Source organism: Aquarana catesbeiana, linkage group LG12, assembly GCF_042186555.1.
Source record: "Aquarana catesbeiana isolate 2022-GZ linkage group LG12, ASM4218655v1, whole genome shotgun sequence".
NCBI classification, from domain to species: domain Eukaryota; kingdom Metazoa; phylum Chordata; class Amphibia; order Anura; family Ranidae; genus Aquarana; species Aquarana catesbeiana.
Genome location: NC_133335.1, coordinates 21,849,501 through 21,870,271, shown reverse-complemented (window position 1 = coordinate 21,870,271; position 20,771 = coordinate 21,849,501). Strand labels below are relative to the sequence as shown.

At 42.2% G+C, this 20,771-nt stretch overlaps 1 protein-coding gene across 1 annotated transcript; it reads right to left on the bottom strand.

Moving 5' to 3' along the window:
• Window positions 1-6,055: 6,055 nt before the first annotated feature.
• On the bottom strand, window positions 6,056-20,450 carry TNFRSF6B (TNF receptor superfamily member 6b). Its single transcript, XM_073607373.1, has 3 exons — window positions 20,208-20,450; window positions 11,939-12,299; window positions 6,056-8,057 (listed from the first exon to the last, which is right to left on the bottom strand). The coding sequence occupies exons 1-3, from the start codon at window positions 20,226-20,228 to the stop codon at window positions 7,759-7,761; spliced, it is 681 nt and encodes a 226-aa protein (XP_073463474.1). The 5' UTR covers window positions 20,229-20,450; the 3' UTR covers window positions 6,056-7,758.
• Window positions 20,451-20,771: the final 321 nt, after the last annotated feature.

Below are 20,771 nucleotides of genomic sequence, written 5' to 3'. Positions count from 1 at the left end.
GCGCAGGATGCGTGGCCTCATCAAACTCTTCATTGTTAGTGAAGTGAAAATATTTCATGATGAGGGAAAAACGGTATTCGGACATCACAGTACCAAAAAACGGAGTGGCCAATAACTTGTTGGTGGTCCAGTACCATTTCTGGCGTGGTTTCCCCACCACCCCCTGAAGAATAATGAGTCCAAGAAACAGCCAGATGTCCTCTTTAGTCACCGGTTCCCACCTTCTGCTTCGGGAAAACCTGGCATGCAGCGTAGCGGATTGCTGCTCTTGGTAGCGATTTGTCTCTAGGACAATTTTTTCAATTACCTCCTCTGTGAGTAATAATTGCAGGTATGCCAGAGGGTTGCCACGCTCAACTTCGACCTTCATCCCAGGTGATCCAGTGAAGGGAAATCTTGGGGGCGCTACCTGGTCCGTATCGCACTCAATAGGGCACCAAGTGCGCACGTCGCTGATGTCAGGTGTAGGATCATCACCGCTGTCATCGCTGTCACTTGTCAGCTCAGTGTCAGACGACAAATCTCCCCACGACTCGCTATCGCTGAGTTCTGGGAGCAACTCCGTGTCGCTGTCGCTGTCGCTGTCATTCAACTGCTCCAAAGGCGATTTTGTAGCGAAATGGCGCTTTTTGGATTCCATCTCAATATTTTATTGGAGGCAATGGGCACTGGGGCAAGGGGCACTGTATCAGTGAGATCTGAGATGATACAATGTAATCCTCTCAGATTACACTGTATCACCTCTTTTTATATGTGTGTTTTGTGTTTGAACTTTTCAACTTTGAATTTCCCGCCTAGTTCCGCTCCCGTGCGCCGCTGCTGCTCGCAGGGAACGGAACTAGGAAGTGAGATGCTGTGATCGCGCTGGCGATCACAGCGGAGCACAGCCGAGGACAGTGGAGGGCATCGCTGGAACCCAGGAGAAGGTAAGGGCTCCGCTGGATGCTCTGCACTGTTACCCCGAGCGTGACTCGGGGTTACCGCTCCTGACAGAAAAAGTCAGACCCGAGTCACGCTCGGGATTACCGCCAAGGAGGTTAAGGGGGTGTGGCAGGGGGGGGCGTGTCCTATGCCTACATGCGTTTGCTAGTAGGTGTCCCTCATTCCCATCTCAAAATGTTGGAAGGTATGCTCAACTTACCCCCATAACGCTCTAAGGAATGAATAAAGGTCATCGCAGAGAGGGCTTATCTGGACCGCTTATGGTACATAGAGGAATTATGAAATTTAACACGTCATAAGTATGTGTCCCCTCCAAAGAGATCTTAAGATTGAGAAGACAATCAGCTTATATTAAACAATTCAGATGATCTCTCCATTCTCATACTACTTATAGTCATTTATGGGGGGGGGTTCTACTCCCCAGTACTGACAATTTGTTAAACACTGGTAAGATAGGATGAAAAGAAGAAGGGGTTGGGTTAGGGACCGGTCACAGGGCCACCGGTGGGAACAAGAGACAAAAGAGCGAGTAAAGGAAGGAGAAAAAGAGAAGGTGAGTCCGTCCAGAGATCTACCACCAAGTGTTCCTGGAGTGCTCCATATGGTTGTTACCTGCAAGAAGGCAAGCCAAGGGGACCATATTTAATCAAATAGGGGCTGTTTGTCCCACAGGACGCTCACTATTTTTTTCGTTTATCATAATCCACGTGAGTTTACGTTTCATTAAAGCTATGTCTAGAGCTGGGCTTTTCCAAGTAGTCGCAATAGCGAATTTGGCTGCTAAAAACATATAATATATTAGGGTCTGTGTGTGTGTCTTGGTACATTTTCAACTGGTTTGTTTAGTAGGGCAATACTTGCACCTTCAGTAATATAGACCACAGTGACTGGAAAAATAAAGTAGTGTACCCTCATCCAAAACCGGCTCACTTTGGGACAAGTCCACCATGTGTGCAGAACCGTACCTATCTGGCCTCTTCGCTGCATTTGATTGACAGCAGCAAGAGCCAATGGCTCCTGCTGCTTCTTGAATGCTGTGTGAAGAGGAAGTAAGGGGAGATCTTTTCTTCCCTCTCTTCCCCTTCACACAGGGGAAGGGGGACACAGGGACATTGAAACCGTTTTGTACCTTAATGCAGACAATGCATTGAGGAAAAAAAAGTTTTTAGGTTTAGTAACACTTTAAGTCTCTCCAGATCTGCATGTATTATCCTTCTTGGCATTCTGCCTAGTACGGGTAGTGTTTATATCTATACTGGGTTGCAATCTGAGGTGACTTCAGCATCCTATGAGAACAAAAGATTTGTTCCTCCCATATGCAGGACCACTAAGGATAACTGGTTCCATGCCATGGATAGTGGGATACTTCAAACATGCTCACAAGCTATAGCTTTTGCTCAGAATTTTAGGACATACAGTATTTGTCACTCTCTTTTTGCAGAACCAGCGGTGCGGAGATATCAACCAGAATCATTGCTGGAGGCCATTCCAGATAGCCATTAGGCTTATAGAGCTTAGGGCTTGTTTCCTACCCAAGCAGTGACAATGCACTCAACCAGGAATTCGTAGGCTTCGGGTTTGTAGGGGGATGACATGTCTTCCATTAAGGCTGTTCTGACTCATTGTGAGGTGTAGCTAACTTCCTTATACTATTCATTTCTATTCGTAAGGTTTCAGTTGACTAAGTGCTATAATTCAAACTCTACTTTTTTCAACATCCCACCCTTGGTTTTTTTTGGGCTAGTTAGTTCCTTAGTTCCTAAACGTATCTTGCCATGGAGACTGTCAGCAAAACAGAAAATTTCCTATCAAAAACTTACCGTAATATTCCTTTCTTGATAGACTCAATGGCAGCAGGCGTTCCCTTCCAGTGTCATGGATAGGCTAGTTATGGAAGGTGGCCTAGAACTCAGCCTGAAAATTTATGGGAATGGGGTCCTATGGGGGCAGGATTGAGGGCAGAGCTTCCCAAACAAATGTTGCCATGGAGTCCATAAGGAAAGGGAGTCCCGGAGTAAAGGAATAAAAAGAATGGGCGGAGGGACGGCATGACATAGGCGGACAGCAAGACAGGCAGGGGTAGTTTAGGAATGTTGTCCTTTTAAGAAAAGGGGGGTGGTTAAGGGCTGGGAGGGGTCCTGGGGAAGTTTAGTTGGAAGGAGGAAGTAGTGACGTCAGTTGAGAGCGGAGAGGTGAGAAGCTTCCCACCCACCCTCCCGATGTTTTGGTCAGTATTACAGTGAGGCTGTCATGACAGCCCGGCAGTGGTGGGTCTTTGGAGGAAGAGAAGAAGGCTGGTATTTAACATGGTAGGGACCCATCTGTGGTATAGGGTTCTCGGGTACCTTCCGGTTAACGAGGGGTTTAACCAGGAAGGGGTAAAAATGTAGGTCACTGCGGATGTTGAGTACTGTCTCCGAGTCGTTGTCTTGCGACTGGAGGCGTAAATTTTTAAAGAAGTTTGTCGCAGTGACCAAGTTGTGTGTGTCGTTGCCCTCAAAGACCACCAGGGTATAGAGAAGTTTTGGTTGATGGTTATTTTAAATGTTATTTATTTAAGTTACGTTAATTGTTAAATAAAAGGCCGTAAGGCCATTTTACTCCAAAACCTTGTCACATCAGTTATCGGGTAATTTGGGGGTTTGGAGGTCATGGTATAATAGGTTGGGAAAAACTGGAGGTATCTGTCCTTAATATGTCAAGGAAAATTACGGTAAGTATTTGATAGGAAATTTTCTATTATATACGCATATACTGTATAGTGCATTCATAAAGTATGTAAGACCCCCTTCACCTTTTTAATTTTATTATCTTGCAGCCTGATACTACAGTTGTTTACATTCATTTTTTTTTAATTCTCATTAATCTACTATCAGTACCCCATAATGGCAAAGTGAAAACAGAATTTTAGAAATGTCTGTGAATTTATTAAAAAGAAAAAGCTGAAATATCACGTGTAGTTAGGTACAGACCCTTTACTCCGTACTTTGTTGAAGCACCTTTGGCAGCAATTACAGCCTCGAGTCTTTTTGGACATGATGCGACAAGCCTTGTACACCTGGATTGGGAGATTTTCTGCCATTGTCCTTTGCAAATCCTCTCAAGCTCAGTCAGGTTGGATGGGGACTGTCGGTGGACAGCCATTTTCAGGTCTCTCCAGAGATGTTCAATGGAGTTCAAATCAGGCCTCTGGCTGGGCCACTCAAGGACATTCACAGAGTTGTTCTAAGCCACTCCTGTATTGTCTTGGCTGTGTTCTTGGCATAAGTATTCAGAACTTTTGCAATAACAATTTAGCTCAGGTGCCTCCCATTTCTCTTGATCATTGCAGAGATGTTTCTACACCTTGTTTGGAGTATACCTGTGGTAAATCAAATTGATTGAACATGATTTGGAAAAGCACACACCTCTAGATAAAAGGCCTCATAGCCGACGATGCATACTGTATCAGAGCAAAAGCCACGAGGTCAAAGGAACTGCCTGAGGAGCTCAGAGACAGGATTTTTTGCAAGGCACAGATCTGATTGTAGCACCCTGGTTCTAAACAGGGCTGCTAATAAATCTAGTTGTGCTAGGTGTTAACTAGCCTGGCTAATTGGTAGCCTTTGATCCACTGATTTCTGCCCTAAGTCCGAGTTTAATTTGTAGTCTCTCTCTCTTCTGTCACATCCTTCTGTCTCTTCGTGTAATCCCAGACAGACTCCATGATGGTGAGATCAGGGCTCTATGGGGGCTAAACCATCATTTTCAGGACTCCTTGTTCTTCTTTACACTGAAGATAATTCTTAATGACATTGGTTGTATGTTTGGGGTGGTTGTCCTGCTGCAGAATAAATGTGAGGCCAATCACACGCCTCCCTGATGGTATGGCATGACGGATAATTATCTGCATGTATTTCTCAGCATTGAGGACACCATTGTTCCTGACCAAATCTTCCACTCCATTTGCAGAAATGCAGCCCCAAACTTACAAGGAACCTCCACCATGCTTCACAGTTGGCTCCAGACACACATTACTGTACCGCTCTCCAGCCCTTCGCCCAATAAACTGCCTCCTGCTACAGCCAAATATTTCACATTTTGACTCATCAGTCCAGAGCACTGCCAGAGTCCTGCTGCCATTTTTCTGCACCCAGTTCCTACGTTTCTGTGCATAGTTGAGTCACTTAGCCTTGTTTCCATGTCCTATGCAATAATTGGTGTACTTACAAAGTATTGACAACTAAGTTCCATCGAAACATTGACAATAAGGTCTCCTTCACACAGGCCTACTCCAGTTTAAACCTGTGCGACAGCTGTGTTTACCCGATTGGGACTGCTCCTAATCTGATTAGTTGAAGCACCAGTGCACAAAGCAAGGTCCATAAAGACATGGATGAGCGAGTTTGGGGTGGAGGAACTGTCTTTATGGACCTTGCTTTGTGCACTGGTGCACAGTCATGTTGGAACAGGAAGGGGCCATCCCCAAACTGTTCCCACAAAGTTGGGAGCATGAAATTGTCCAAAATGTCTTGGTATGCTGACACCTTAAGAGTTCCCTTCACTGGAACTAAGAGGCCAAGCCCAACCCCTGAAAAACAACCCCACACCATAATCCCCCCTCCACCAAATGATTTGGACCAGTGCACAAAGCAAGGTCCATAAAGACATGGATGAGCGAGTTTGGGGTGGAGGAACTTGACTGGCTTGCACAGAGTCCTGACCTCAACCTGATAGAACACCTTTGGGATGAATTAGAGCGGAGACTGCGAGCCAGACCTTCTCGTCCGACATCAGTGCCTGACCTCACAAATGTGCTTCTGGAAGAATGGTCAAACATTCCCATAGACACACTCCTAAACCTTGTGGACGGCCTTCCCAGAAGAGTTGAAGCTGTTATAGCGGCAAAGGATGGGCCAATTCTATATTGAACCCTACGGACTAAGACTGGGAAGTTCATGTGTGTGTAAAGGCAGGCGTCCCAATACTTTTGACAATATAGTGTATACTATTGTTTCAGTATATCCAAAGCCAAAACTTGTTTCCAGTTTTGAATAGGAAAGGGTTACAACCCCCGATTTATTTTTGCTTTTCACCATCAATACCACCAATAAAAAGGCATAAGAAAAAAGAATAAAAAAAAAGAAAAGACTCTTTATTTTTTAAAAATAACTTTTTTTGTCAGAATTTACAGAGCAAAATAATTTAAAAAATATCTCTTCTCAAACTACACGGGGTGAAAGGTATAATAAATAATTGTGAGGTGAATCCTTTTTACTTCTGTTTGTTTTTAATACTTAATACAAAAAAAGGGAAATTGTAACTAGCATTTCCTGCGAAATGTTTCAGTTCAACAATCCCTTACACAGTGACACAGTCTTGACCGATCGACAAAAGTGGAGTTAAATATGACTGAAAACACACAACAACATCATCAACATCATCCTCTTCATCATTCATCATCTTCATCATTCATCATCTTCATCAAGAACAGAGAAAGAAAGAGTCCATTTTTTTCCCATACATCATTATTCTCATTCAGAATGTTTGACGTTGTGTCATATTGCACGACTGTTAGGAACTTGGCAGTTAATAAAGACAAAAGTAAAAAAGCAGACCTAATGGATAAACAGAATGAAGGACTCCACTGGAAATGAATCAGTAGAAGTGGAGTGTGGTTGGAGGATTTGGGGTGTAAACCTTAAAGTAAACCTATAGGCAAAACTTTTTTTTTTTTTTTTTCATTTTGGATAGAGGAGGAGGGTATAACATAACCCCTGTTGGTTTATTTTTTTTTTTTTTTACATTTGTGCCCCATTGGGGAGATCTACCTTTACTTCCTGTCCCACAGCCAAAACAGGAAGTGAGAGGAAATGCCTTTGGGGACCACCAGAACTAGTGTCCCCATTGGAAGATTTCCCCTCTATACACCTTCTTTTGGGGACAACCCAAAATTTGGCATTTTCTTTTACTTTCATTTTCCATGATAATGGTAAACAAGACAAACAGAGAGGGTGAATATCCTTAATGGGGGGAAAAGACAGCAAAAAAAAAAACTATACAGGGGTCCTAATCCCTCTCCACTCTATCCAAAACTGAAAAAAAAAAAGTTTTGCCTTTAGTTCTACTTTACGTAGAACTATGGACAAAAATAAAAAATAAATAAATGTAATATATATGATGCAGTCTGTCACCAGTATTGACACAGTGAGTTTCCTGTGTCTATAGTTTTGTTGCCTTTTGATCCTACCAGTAGATCACGTAATATTTCCACTTCCTGTAACAGGCAAAGCTGTCCAGCAAAAGTGGCAGTTACAGTTGAAAGAAACCATATAACACTGCCTGTGGTGTTTTTTCCAAAAATAAAAATAGTATGTATATTTTTCCAAGTCCATTTTCTGAGTCCATCCAAAACTACCCTGTCCTTTAGGGTAACAATGTTGCAGTGAGATTTTAGTACAGAACAAACAATGTTGTCGCCCTGTTCGAGGAAGTGGAAACAATTTTTTGGATCAAATGTTAAGGGAAGGAGGGGGGGGATCAGCAATAGAAAAACTTCTGTGTCAATGCTGGTGACAGACCGCATCCTATTTGTCATTTTTAATTCTGGCCAGAGTTACACTTTAACTCACAAAGTATAAAGTTTCTGCCACACATTTTCCAGCAGCAACTGCCATCTTGCTACCTACAGAGTCTTCTTTTTTTTCCCCCTGGGTCCTCGCGTTCCTGGTTACTGGCATTGGTCCAGCCTAGATTGAACCGTTGGCACGAGCCATCTTGCTGGATAGTCAATAAACGGGACCAATACAACAGGCATGTTTTCCAGTACTCTTAGCACTATTGAAGATCTGGCAGCATGTACCTCTCTTCTCCGCTATTTATAAACCTCTTTTTCAGCACCCTCTCCAAGTGGGTCATGTTGGTCGCTTTCACAATCCTCATCAGTTGTGGAAGAAGAGCTTGACCAGGCTCTGCATTTTTTATCGTTTTCAGCAGTTGGCGGATCTGTCTAGGGGTGACCTTCTTTCTGCCAGCGTCCTGCTGGCTCACGGTATGCAGAAGCCGGAGGAAGTTTTCCAGTGTAAAATTCTGGTGTGCGACAAATTCGATCACTTCATTATCGCACTCTGGATCGTCTGTTAACAAAAATTGAGAGAGGTTAAATAATCGTCAACATTGTCGTTTTTCTCACAGTTCACATCGGGGAAAGTCAGCATTCTTTCCCCAAACAGCACAGACTGGTCAAAATATGAGTTCCTCATCAAATTCCGGGTGATCTTTCTTCCACCCGGGTGTGACGGAATGGTAACAAACCTAATAGGCAGAGAGCGGACATGCACTTCCAATGGGCACCAGAGACTCGCCAATATACTCCAACTAGACCCCATATTTACATAGTCTGGTTGAAGAAAAGACACAAGTCCATCCAGTTCAACCAATAAAAAGGGGGAAAAAATTATACAATCCTATATACACAATCCAATACCCACAGCTGATCCAGAGGAGGACAACATCCCCTAGCAAAGCATGATCCAATTTGCTCCAGCGGGGGAAATAATTCCTTCCTTTTCCCCCAAGAGGCAATCGAATATTTCCTGGATTAACTTTACCTATAAATGTTAGTATCCCGTTATATTATCTTCATTTCTGAAAGAATCCAGGCCGTAACCAATCCATAACCAAATAAATAAATTTGGACAATGTATTCTTATGAAAAAAAAAAATATTTTGTCCCACCTCACCACAACCTGTTGGGTTTACCTTTCTGCTGGTCACAAACCCTACTCCATAATCATAATTTACATGCACTGCACTGACGATGGCCAACAAGCCTACAATAGCCAACGGCTATACATAAGAGTTTTGGCACCTATACTATTAGGTTGTACCGCAAAATTGTGTGCATTCTGAATGTTCGGTTTCAGTTTTGGCAGCTGAATTTTCATTTCGATGCACCACTAATTGTGACATGTGGATACCGTCTGTTGTAGGAAATCTCTGCAGTGCTTCACACTGATTTAGTGGACGGGCTTCTGTTTTTCTTTTGGCCTACCTCAACATAACCTTCTAGGCCAGTGATGGTGAACCTTGGCACCCCAGATGTTTTGGAACTACATTTCCCATGATGCTCAACTACACTGTAGCGTGCAAGAGCATCATGGGAAATGTAGTTCCAAAACATCTGGGGTGCCAAGGTTCACCATCACTGTTCTAGGTTATAACTTCCTATAAGACACCAAGGCCAGGAGCACACTGCCAATTTTTAGTAGGACAATTCACTAATCATACACCGTTTGCAATTAATAGATATTACTACATGCTACTCATAGGTGCCTGGGCACACCTTGAACACCCTGTGTGGCGCAGATTCCCCCTGTTTAGACTCCTGATATTTCACCAAAGTCCCCTAACGGGCTCCTAAAAACTAAAAAAAGGTAAAAAAATAAATCAAACCATACAATTGTAAAAAGTAAAATAATAAAAATAAAAACCACTGACACCATCCACTGCTCTACTGACACTGTTGGTAAATATAGCGACAGCGTGAGGAGAAAAAAAAGCCGATCGCCGGCTTATGTGCAAGGGACATCGGTCCCGAAGAGGAAGAGGCAATTCTGCCTCATCTGTGCCCACCAGTACCCCCTGCCAGTGCCACCTGCCATTGTCACCTATCAATGCCCACAAGTGCCACCTATCAATGCCCACCAGTGGTGCCAATCAGTGCCACCTAGCTGTGCTGCCTATCAGTGTAACCAACCAGTGCCGATCAGTGCCCATTATTGCCACCCATCAGTGCCCATTATTGCCACCCATCAGTGCCCATTATTGCCACCCATCAGTGCCCATTATTGCCACCCATCAGTGCCCATTATTGCCACCCATCAGTGCCCATCACTGCCACCCATCAATTTCCATCACTGCCACCTATCAGTGCCCAACAGTGCCGCCTCATCAGCGTACATCAATGAAGGAGAAAAATTACCCGTTTGCAAAATTTTATAACAAAATATTAATTTTTTTTTTTTTTTTAATTCTGTCTTTTTAAATTTTTTTAACAAAAAATAAAAACCGCAGAGGTGATTAAATACCACCAAAAGAAAGCTCTATTTGTGGAAAAAAAATTATAAAAATTTTAATTTGGGTACAGTGTTGTATGACCGCACAATTGTCATTCAAAGTGCATCAGCGCTGAAAGTTAAAAATTGGTCTGGGCAGGAGGGGGGTTTAAGTGCAGAGTAAGCAAGTGGTTAAAATGTTTACCTTTACAGAAAAAATAAAAAAGGTGAACACAGTACACCTCTCACCACCCCCTTAGTCCCCGCTACACTTACCTCTGGAGATGCTAAGCTGTCAGTGCCCCCACAGCCCGTCTGAGGATTTTCTTCTTCCTCTTCTGTGTGCAGTGGTTCCACAATGGATCAGAGCAATTCACTGTGCAGGCGCTGACCAATCAGAATCACTATGATCCATCCCAGAAGTGCTGTACAGAGAGGAGCGGGGATTTTAAATCCCTGCACCACTAAACCGGCTGCAAGGGCACTGACAGCTCAACAACCTCAGAGGTAAGTATAGCGGGAACCAAGGGTGGTGGGGATGGTGTACGGTTTATTTTTTCTGTAAAGGTGAACTAACCCTTTAAGTTACTCACACCAAAAGGGAGTCATTGATTACACCTCAGTGGTGGCAGATCACGAAGGTTCCCATTTATCCAGATCTTTGTATCCCCTGGCAATTTCATAACAAATGCACTCTTTTAGTGGTGCCACTCAGACTATTAACACCTGTCCCAGATACAATGGGAATTGGAATATGTAAAAGGTTGTTTCACAAATTTTGACACCTCCAATCTTATACTTAGCCAATGTGTTGTAATGCATTTTGGATTAACACAATAGAGTTACCTGTGTGGCTTTAAGTATCGGGGAATGTTCCTAATACTCATTAGAATTTACAAAACTGTTGGAGGAGTATCAAAACGCCTTCAGCAAGCATTACAGAACAAGCCCAACTGAATGTAACTATTAGTAAATACACTTTCAATTGGACTCCAAGGATTAACCCATATACTGCAACTAGACAATAGAAAGGTATTATATCTACTAAATGCAAAAAAATGGGCGAGTATTTCTGGGCGAAACTGGGGAATACTAGAACTACCACCATAGAATATTAATAGTTCTGGTGGCCAACAGAAACTGTTCAGTATTCTTTCCAGCTGACAACAAAAATTGGACTAGTGGGTGCAAGAGGAGTCTGTGAAATAAAGGAATTTGAGGTTTCAATAAAATAGATGACTCCTACTCAATCTTAGAAATACAACTTTGGGCGCCTCTGCCAATTGGACTACCAACAGGCCTTTTTTTTTTTTCGCAGACTTCTCTTGCACTTACTGATTCCTTATACCTTCCTGAAAATCCCACAAAGAATCAAGGATGGAAACCTCCAAGGCATAGAGAGCGTCCACCTTGATCCTGCATGGTTTTCTCCACCTTGGAAGGTTGTGTGTTTCCTACCCATTTGGGTGACCACAGCCTCAGTAGATGTAAGTCATCTTTTATCTCCTCTCTTCATACTTGTGGAACCACTCTCTTTGGTTTTTACCCCCATGAACCAATTTACTACACTCAGTCTTTTCTTTTCCGGTGGCCCAATGAAGCTATACCAGAGACCTGGCCAGCTTTTCAGGACCAAACCCTTTTCAGGGCATGGTTGACCACCACAATTTAGACCTTGAAAACTGGACCAAACGCTTAAGCTGGACACAGTTGACCATCCGAGGGAGAGAGCATAACCCTGTGGCTTTCAAAGAATGAAACTGCCCAGTATGGAATCATAAAATGAGAGGCATAGACCTGCCTACAATGAATAATCCCTTCAAGACAATTAAACTGTCTGGAAGGGATTATGAAAAAAAAAAAATTCAAGGAGGCTGAGACATTTTCTGCATAATAACAGCTGTTTCCTGATTGATGCTGCTCCTGTAGCCCCGTAAACACACAGTATAGTCATAACTTACCAATAACTGTCAATTTTCTGCAGTCCTTGACGCAGTAATGAGAGTGCCAGCGGAAGCCCGGCTTGCACTCGCAGACTCTATTATGGGTGGCATTGCACTCATGTTTGACCTGTTCCCTGTCCTCGCAAATAACGTTACAAAAGCGGCATTTTTCCACATAATTCCAGTAGGCAGTGTAATGATGCTCTGGGCAAGGTTGGCAGTCCGTCCTACTCGTGGATGTGCAGTGTTTGGCCACAAAGGTCCCTCGGGGGCACTGCTGGCATGTGATGTCTTCCCCAGTCTCCTGGTCTGTCCACTTGTAGGTTGGGGTAAATGTGCAGGTCCCTTCCAGGACTAGGAGAAACAGGGCCAAAGACAGCTGAAAAACAAGAAGACAAAAAACAATCAACGAGTTTATCCCAAATAATTTCAGCAGGAGCATATATATAAAAAAACAAAAAAACAGACCACTTTAAAGTACAACTATAGGCAAACCTTTTTTTTATTTTCATTTTGGACAGAGTAAGGGAGGGTTATAACCCCTGTGAGATTTTTTCCTCCATCATCTGTGTCCCATTGGGGAGATTTCCCTTCACTTCCTGTTCCATAGCCAAACAGGAAGTGAGAGGAAAATCTCTGCAAACTAAAGGAATTCCTTGGGGACCCCCAGGTCACTAGAACTAGTGTCTCCATTGGAAGATGTCCCCCTCTATTACTTTTTTGGGGACAACCCAAAATTTGGATATTATTGCATTTACATAATTACAGCGGCGGCAGATTGCCAAGGAAAAGTAATTTTCAATAACTTTCAATTACAATGTGACTTGTGTAGCAATTGTATACTTTTCAATTACAATGTGACTTGTGTAGCAATTGTATACACTATATATATATATATATATATATATATATATATATATATATATATATATATATATATATATTTTTTTTTTTTTTTTATTTGCTATATTGTGTTTCCTGTGAAAGTGGAGTTACCCTTTAAACTGTTTATAAAGTGTGAGCTTAAGTTTGGCAGTGCATCTAAATCTGTGTGTGCATCTAACACTCTCCTCCTCTCAGACTCACAATGCTGCTGTCCAAAAGTGTCTCTGTTGCGCCTTTCGAGTGGAGGCGCTCTAATACAGGAGGTTTAAAAAAAGGTAGTAGCGTGCTGCCACCTAGTGACAACAATATGTACAAATTACAGCTGCTGCAATCACCAAATATGTTCCCACATCCACAGTACAAACAATAATGAAATATGTGATTGGGCTGCTTCAATAATATGGTGAGATGATAACTGAAAAGTGACTATAAAATGACTATATAGTTAAACATATCATAAAGATAAAGTGCCAGTGCAAAATAAATCCTTGAGCGTATAGAAAAGTAATACCAAAAAGTCCAATACAATAAAATGTGAATAATAAGGCTTCTTATAAGTTGTGCGATACAGAAAGTCTCTATTTCATACACAGTATCTCACAAAAGTGAGTACACCGTCCTCACATTTTTTGCAAATATTTTCTTCTATCTTTTCATGTGACAACACTGAAGAAATTACACTTTGCTACAATGTAAAGTAGTGAGTGTACAGCTTGTATAACAGTGTAAATTTGCTGTCCCCTCAAAATAACTCAACACACAGCCATTAATGTCTAAACCGCTGGCAACAAAAGTGAGTACACCCCTAAGTGAAAATGTCCAAATTGGGCCCAAAATGTCAGTATTTTGTGTGGCCGCCATTATTTTCCAGCACTGCCTTAACCCTCTTGGGCATGGAGTTCACCAGAGCTTCACAGGTTGTCACTGGCGTCCTCTTCCACTTCTCCATGATGACATCACGGAGCTGGTGGATGTTAGAGACCTTGCGCTCCTCCACCTTCCGCTTGAGGATGCCCAACAGATGCTCAATAGGGTTTAGGTCTGGAGATATGCTTGGCCAGTCCATCAACTTTGAGGGGACAGCAAATTTACACTGTTATACAAGTTGTACACTCACTACTTTACATTATAGCAAAGTGTCATTTCTTCAGTGTTGTCACATGAAAAGATATAAAATATTTGCAAAAATGTGTGGGGGATGTACTCACTTTTGTGAGATACTGTAGTGCTTCATAGAGGTGACACCACAGTGTTTCTTCAATTTCCAACTTGTGCTCCTTCCAGCAGGTGAAGTGCAAGCTCACCTTCATTATAGACCCCAACGGGGTCAATAAGCCATAAAAGCGGGTCAATCTGCTGGACCAAACTTTGGACCATTGAGATTCCTTCTCCAAAACGTCTCTCATCAGAATCTCATCGGTTCTAAGGGAACCTGCACATCAGAGTTTGGTCCAACGGATTGACCTGCTTTCATGCTTGATTGACCCCATTGGGGTCTATTAATGAAGGTGAGCTTGCACTTCAGCTGCTGGAAGGAGCACAAGTTGGAAATTGCGGAAACACTGTGGTGTCCTCTCTATGAAGCACTATATGAAATAGAGACTTTCTGTATTGAACAACTTATAAGAAGCCTTATGCCCTGTACACGCGAGCAGACTTTTCGACCGGACCGGTCCGACGGAACGAATCCGGCGGACAATCCGACCATGTGTGGGCTTCATCGGACCTTCAGTGGACTGTTTCTGTTGAAAATCTGACGGACTTTAGATTTAGAACATGTTTCAAATCTTTACGTCGGAACTCCGCCGGACCCAGTTCCTATCGAGAAATCAGCTTGTCTGTATGCTAGTCCAAAGGAAGAAAACCGACGCTAGGGCAACTATTTGTTTACCTTTGTTGCCAAAAAGTCCACCCGTGTGTACAGGGCATTATTATTCATATTTTATTGTATTGGACTTTTTTAGTATTACTTTTGTATTTGTTCAGGGATTTGTTTTGCACTGGCTCTTTATGATACGTTTACCTATATAAGCATTTATAGTCACTTTTCAGTTATAGCCTCACCATATTATTGAGGCAGCGCAATCACACATTCCATTATTGTTAATACAGGAGGTGTGTTACTGGCCAGATCAGCAAATGAAAACAGAGGGAGAAATAGCCTAAAAAAATAAAATATAAAAAAGTCTGACAAAAATGAATAGTGTCTCTGCATTCTTAAATGACACCTAACTACAAGAAAGCTCCTGGCTGACAAAAAAAACACAAGAATACAACATTGTGACAGAAATAAACCTTAAGCCTTGCCAGCCACAAAGATTGGCTACGTTGGAAGTCACGTGAAGAAGCTGAGTAAACAAAGAACACTTTTCCAGGTAAGTTTAGGTAATGGTGACATATGCCCTATATTGCTTAATGTTAACTTACAAACAAGTGACATTATGACATGCGATAATGTTGCTCAATCTCTCAAAGGTTGGAAGAGCTACTGACGCATGACTTTGTTCCTGTTCTATTTTAATTTGCAAAGCTCTTTTAGTAGTAGGCGAAAAAGCATGTGGATATTGTGACTTCACTTTAACTTTTTTCCTACTCCAAGCACGTGGATAGCTCTTATTACTCAGCAATTGTTCCTGCAGAAAAGTGTGCATGCGGTAAATAGTACTTTGGGACCCTCTCCTAAGCAGCATGCAGGCTGCTACACCTATAACTGTACATCCGGTGAGAATGCTGCCCCACAAAAAAAAAGAGTTTTGGGTTCTATGGCATCTCCATTGCCAAGTAGGGGATGCTAGCAAGAGATGGGTTTATACCCACCTACTATACAAAGAGTAAACCATTGTGACCCCTTTTTTTGGTGAAAGGGTAAAGGAAACTGCTTAAAAGTGTATCCAAACCCAAGAACTGTAAGAATGAAATGTAATATTTTGCAGCATACAAATCCTTAAATGTTGTGGCTGCGTTCCTATTTTTGCGTTTTCATTTTCACCTGTTGATCTTGCCAATACACATTTCTTGGGGTGGAGACAGTTCCCCACACTGGTCTCCAAGGAACAAGGGAATGGACTATCTCGGTACCAATTGGACAGAATACACAATTACGTAAAATAAGAATGTTTTATTTGTACAAACGGATAAAAACTGGATATCCAAATATAGGTGAACATCATTCACAATGTTCATACCACAAGAATGTCTATACATGTGTGTAATACTTAATGTACTCCAAAAGGTGGAGACAAGAGGTATAGTAGGTCCTCGTGGGACATGTGTTCTTCTACATGTTTTGCGGGGTTCTACCGCTTCATCAGGAGGATCATATCTGTATGGGATAACAGGATATGCATAGCCAAGGGTACAAAAAACACCCCTTCTACCCCTTTCCACATTTATTAACTGTGATTATTTCAGTGTGTGTTTTGTGTACACTAATATGCATATCCTGTTATCCCATTCCTTCCAAAGACCATTGCTCTGAGGAAGGGGGCCAGTCTCCGGAAACGTGTCGGTTGTTTCCACCAATTGTGTGATCCCATAAGGTTGGAGGGTGGACTTCTGGATTCTGTATCATGATACACTACCATTGCAACCTCACGGGATCACACAAATGGTGTTGACTTGCCATCCTTCCTCAGAGCAATGGTCTGAGGAAGGGGGCCAGTCCCCTGAAACCCGTTAGTTGTTTCTACCACTCGTGTGATCCAATGAGATTGGAGTGAGGACTTCTGGATTCTGTATCATCATAGGCTACTATTCCATTTTTGGTTTGTGAGTATTTTTTGGATCTTTTAATAAAGTGCTTGAGATAATTGCACAAGGCGTTTGTGCCCTTCTGTTTGTTTGCTCAGTACCGCTACTAGACATGTGCATAATGAAAAAATTTGTTTTGTTTCGTTTTGATTCGTTAATCTAGTTATATTGTTTAGATAAATTCGTTTGATTCGTGCAATTCGTTTTCGGAATTCGTATTTGGAATTTTTTATTGTTCTTCGAATTTTCAGATTTGTTTGATTCGAAACGATCAAATCGAAAAATTTTAGAATCGGTCGAAACAAAAATGTTATATTGTTTTCGATTCAAATGCAGCAAAGTGAACAAACAAAAGAAAAATCTTCATCAAATGATTACAATGACTTTTTAAATTAACCCTTGGCTTAACAAAAACAGCATTATTTCTAAATGGTACTCTAATAACACACAAAGTCTTTGATTTCAGCAATATATGTAGTAAGAATTCGACTGGAGTTCAATGTAAAATTCGATTTGAATTTCAGCCCGAATTTCGTTACGTTATTCGGAGCATTCGGTAAAACTTGTTTATATTGTAATTCGGGTATTGGGATATATATCCGAATCGCCGAATAACGAAAAATTTGTCCAAATGTTAATTCAGAACAAACGAACCGCACATGTCTAACCGCTACCATTATCCAGCCCGAGTTGCACAGTGGCTATGGAATTTGCATCCTTCTGAGCACTGAAGTGTTCAGTTTTTACTGGTTCTGAGTATGCAGGAAGTTAGGAGCCCAAATGAATTTTGTTTTTGTACATACCATAATATGTGGTATAATAAGTGGTATAATTGTTTTTAAATTAATATCAGAAAATCTGCCTGTGTGATCTTACTGTATTCAAAACAAAATTACTGCTTACATCTGTTGTGTTGTGTTTATTATATCTATATTTTTTTAGTACCTACAGAGGTGTTATCTGCCAAAGTAAAACATTACTGGGGGAGTTATAAGGCTACACGTCAGTAACTTTCACAAAACATTTATGGGTGATCTACAGAAGAAGGGTAAGAAGTGGTGGTCTACAGAAAAAGAGTAAGAAGCGACAGTCTACAGAAGATGGGTAAGAAGCTGTGGTCTACAGAAGGTGGGTAAGAAGCGGTGGTCTAAAGAAGAAGAGTAAGAAGCGGCAGTCTACAGAAGATGGGTAAGAAGCGGAGGTCTACAGAAGAAGGGTAGGAAGCGGTGGTCTACAGAAGAAGGGCAAAATGCGGAGGTCTACAGAAGAAGGGTAAGAAGCTGTGGTCTACAGAAGAAGGATAAGAAGCGGTGGTCTACAGAAGAAGGTTAAGAAGCGGTGGTCTACAGAAGAAGGTTAAGAAGCGGTGGTCTACAGAAGAAGGGTAAGAAGCAGTGGTCTACAGAAGAAGGGTATGAAGCGGCAGTCTACAGAAGAAGGGTGAGAAGTGATGGTCTACAGAAGAAGGGTAAGAAGCAGCGGTCTACAGAAGAGGGGTATGAAGCGTCAGTCTACAGAAGAAAAGTAAGAAGCGGGTGGTCTAAGGAAGAAGGGTAAGAAGTGGCGGTCTACAGAAAAAAAGTATGAAGCGGCAGTCTACAGAAGAAGGGTGAGAAGTGGAGGTCTACAGAAGAAGGGTAAGAAGCTGTGGTCTACAGAAGATGGGTAAGAAGTTAATGCCCTACCTGACACCTTAAGGGCTCCTCAATCTATTGATTGTTTTAAAAAAAGTCTTAAGACATTTCTTTTTAGCAAAGCATTTGGCCCTTTTTAGTTTTTTTTGTTTCACTATATAAATTGCTCATTTTGTTTTAACCTGTAGCCCTTTGAGATATTTTGATGAAAAGGGCATTATAAATAAAATGTATTATTATTATTATTAATATTATTATTAAGAAGCAGTGGTCTACAGAAGAAGAGTAAGAAGCAGTGGTCTGCAGCAAAAGAGGACTGGGGACCAATGATCTGCAGCAGAATTAGGAAGTGGTGGTCTGCAAGAGAAGAAGAATAGGGAGCAGAGATCTGCAGTAGGAGAAAGGACCAAAAATCTGCAGTAATAGAAGCGCAGCAATCCATGGTCTGCAGTAGAAGAAGAGTGGGATGTGGGGATCTGCAGGAGAAGAAGAATAGGCGGCAGTGATCTGTAGTAGAAGGGAGTACAGAGTGGTGATATGAATTAGAAGAGTTGTAGGGAGCAGTGATATGAATTAGAACAGATGTAAGAGTAATAAGCATGAGAAGTGGAGAAGAAAGCAGTTATCTGCAGTAGGAGCAGAAAGCATTATTCTGCAGTAGAAGAGGAGTACTTACTGCTTTAAAAGAGGAGTAGAGTACAATAGTGTGCAGTAGCAGTAGTAGACTGCAATAGAAGAGTAGGGAGAAGTGATCTAAGGTAGGAGCAGGGTGCATTGATCAGTAGTAGAGCAGTATGGTGCAGTGATCTGCAGTAGAATGTGGAGTAAAGAGCAGTGATCTGCAGTAGGGTTGGGGAGCAGTGATCTGCAGGAGAAACGTAGAAAGCAGTAATCTACAATAGAAGCAGAGTGCAGTGATTGGCAGAAGAAGAGGATAAGGGATCAGTGATCTACAGTAGGGGCATTGCATTGATTTGCAGAACAAAAGGGAGTGGGGAGCAATGACCTGAAGCAGAAGATGAGTAGAGAGCAGTGATCTGCAGTAGAAGAAGAGAAGGGAGCAGTGATCTGCAGTAGAAGAAGAGAAGGGAGCAGTGATCTGCAGTAGAAGAAGAGAAGGGAGCAGTGATCTGCAGTAGAAGTAGGGAGCAGTGATCTGCAGTAGAAGAAGAGAAGGGAGCAGTGATCTGCAGTAGAAGTAGGGAGCAGTGATCTGCAGTAGAAGAAGAGAAGGGAGCAGTGATCTGCAGTAGAAGTAGGGAGCAGTGATCTGCAGTAGAAGAAGAGAAGGGAGCAGTGATCTGCAGTAGAAGAAGAGAAGGGAGCAGTGATCTGCAGTAGAAGTAGGGAGCAGTGATCTGCAGTAGAAGAGAAGGGAGCAGTGATCTGCATTAGAAGTAGGGAGCGGTGATATGCAGTAGAAGAAGAGAAGGGAGCAGTGATCTGCAGTAGAAGAGAAGGGAGCAGTGATCTGCAGTAGAAGTAGGGAGCAGTGATATGCAGTAGAAGTAGGGAGCAGTGATCTGCAGTAGAAGAAGAGAAGGGAGCAGTGATCTGCAGTAGAAGTAGGGAGCAGTGATCTGCAGTAGAAGAAGAAGAAGAGAAGGGAGCAGTGATCTGCAGTAGAAGAGAAGAGAGCAGTAATCTGCGTGGAGTAGGGATTAGGGAGCAGTGATCTGCAGTAGAAGTAGGGAGCAGTGATCTGCAGTAGAAGAAGAGGATGGAGCAGTGATCTGCAGCAGAAGAGAAGGGAGCAGTAATCTGCGTGGAGTAGGGATTAGGGAGCAGTGAACTGCAGTAAAAATAGGGAGCAGCGATCTCCATTAGAAGAGCAGTAGGAAGCAGTAACGTACAGGAGAAGGGACCCCCGATGAACACAAACATTTAAATATAACATTCTGGCAAAGGTAAAAAGCTGGATAATGTAGCAAAAGAAAAAAAAAAATCTTTCCACCATGAGAAAGGAGAAAATTGCAGTAATAAGTATCTAGTGATCAAAATAAATCAGATTTGCTTACCTTTAGCCCAGAGGATTGCATATTTCTTTTTGCTATTTTTAAATGTCTCTTCTTTTCAGGGGTCTATAGGGTCTGGCAAAGAAAAAAAAACTGATTGAGTGCCCCATTGCACCACTAGGTGTCACACACATTCTCACAAATGAGCTCTGAAGATGTTGCAGCAATGACATAACTCCAGAGACTGACACAGAATCTCCTTTCAGTTTTATTTCCTATACACAGTCACCCCTCCCTTACTACATACACGCACACACGCTCGATCATTACACTCGGAGACTCACCTCTGACAAGTGCAGATTCCTGACTAAAGCAGCACACTAATATACTACAGCGATGAGTCACATGGGACTGTCCAATGGGGAAACCCCACAATGTGGGGGTCAACAAAGATCATATTTAGTTATGTAGCAAAACATGTCACCCACATTTAAATAAATATTCTAGTTTCATTACATGATCCTAAATTGTAGCGGGCAAGACATCTTAGTATTGGAGGTCCATCATGCACTAAAGATTCACACAAAGCACATATCCTATCTATGTACTTGGTAGAGCAACGAGCTA